The 994-nt window shown below is 60.4% G+C and overlaps 1 protein-coding gene across 1 annotated transcript in view; it reads right to left on the bottom strand.

Annotated features, from left to right (window-relative positions):
* Positions 1-456: 456 nt before the first annotated feature.
* The window catches only part of LOC104465488 (green-sensitive opsin-like), a 4,712-nt gene continuing 4,174 nt past the window's right edge, over positions 457-994 (bottom strand). Inside the window, 2 exon segments of the mRNA XM_010078544.1 lie at positions 457-588; positions 786-994. The exon segment at positions 786-994 is cut by the window's right edge and continues 31 nt beyond it. Of these exon segments, the coding sequence (XP_010076846.1) occupies positions 457-588; positions 786-994 (341 nt within the window).

Here is a 994-nt window from a genome sequence, read left to right as displayed (position 1 = left end):
CTTAGTTTTTGCAAATGAGGGATAAATGCTTCTGCGATGCTCCCGTGAGTGCCGGGGAAAGGGATGCTGGCAGGGAGCGTGTTTCAGAGCAACAGGGAGGGAAATAGTGTCGTCTGGGGTTTCCCACTGTCTGCTGGTGTGTAAGCATGATGTGAGCAAAGCTGGGAGGGGTCGCTGATGGTCCCCAAAAGCTGGCTGGCCCCTGGGAGCTGGGGAAGGGACCCTGGCTCCCCTGTGAGGGGCTGTGTGGGTGCGGAGGAGCTCAGCATGCCGCGATTGCACCCCTGGGTGCAGGGATGCCCCAGTGAGTGTGCCCAGGGCTGGGGGGCTGTGCATGGGACGGGGGGGAAGCTACTGCAGGAGGTGCACAAGGGAATGACTGCGTGAAATGAGGCTGTGGGTGTCTGTCTCGGTCCCCGAGCTTGGGGGGTGGCCCCAGTTCAAACTGTCCGTGGTCTATGCGGGTGATACTTGGCTGGAGGAGACGGAGGAGACCTCGGTCTTGCTTTGGGATACGGTGGAGGAGACTTCTTCATCCCCAAAGGGGTTCTTGCCGCAGCAGATTGTGGTGATCATGCAGTTGCGGAACTGAAGGGGGGAGAAAAACGGAGAATGATGGCACCGGGGGACAGTGGGGACGTGCTGCCATCCTGAGAGCCCCCAGCAGACCCCCAGCTTGCTGCCACCCCGAGGCTGAGATGCAATCCCTTATGGGGAGGAGCGAGGTGCCTGCGGTGATCCCAGGCGTGCTGGGAAGCCAAGGGGAGAGGCATGGGGCATCTCACCTGTTTGTTCATGAGGACATAGATGATGGGGTTGTAGAGGGAGGAGCTCTTGGAGAAGAAGGCAGGCACTGCCATCAGCGTGGCGGTGAAGTCTGCTCCCTTGTTGGTGAAGATCCAGAACGCCACCACGGCGTAGGGTGTCCAGGCCAGCATGAACCCCAGCACCATCAGGATCACCATCCGCGTCACCTCCTTCTCAGCCTTCTGGG

The sequence above is a fragment of the Pterocles gutturalis genome, unplaced genomic scaffold (genome assembly GCF_000699245.1).
Source record: "Pterocles gutturalis isolate BGI_N339 unplaced genomic scaffold, ASM69924v1 scaffold5903, whole genome shotgun sequence".
In the NCBI taxonomy this organism is placed as follows: Eukaryota; Metazoa; Chordata; class Aves; order Pterocliformes; family Pteroclidae; genus Pterocles; species Pterocles gutturalis.
This window is presented reverse-complemented; position numbering and strand designations above follow the sequence as displayed.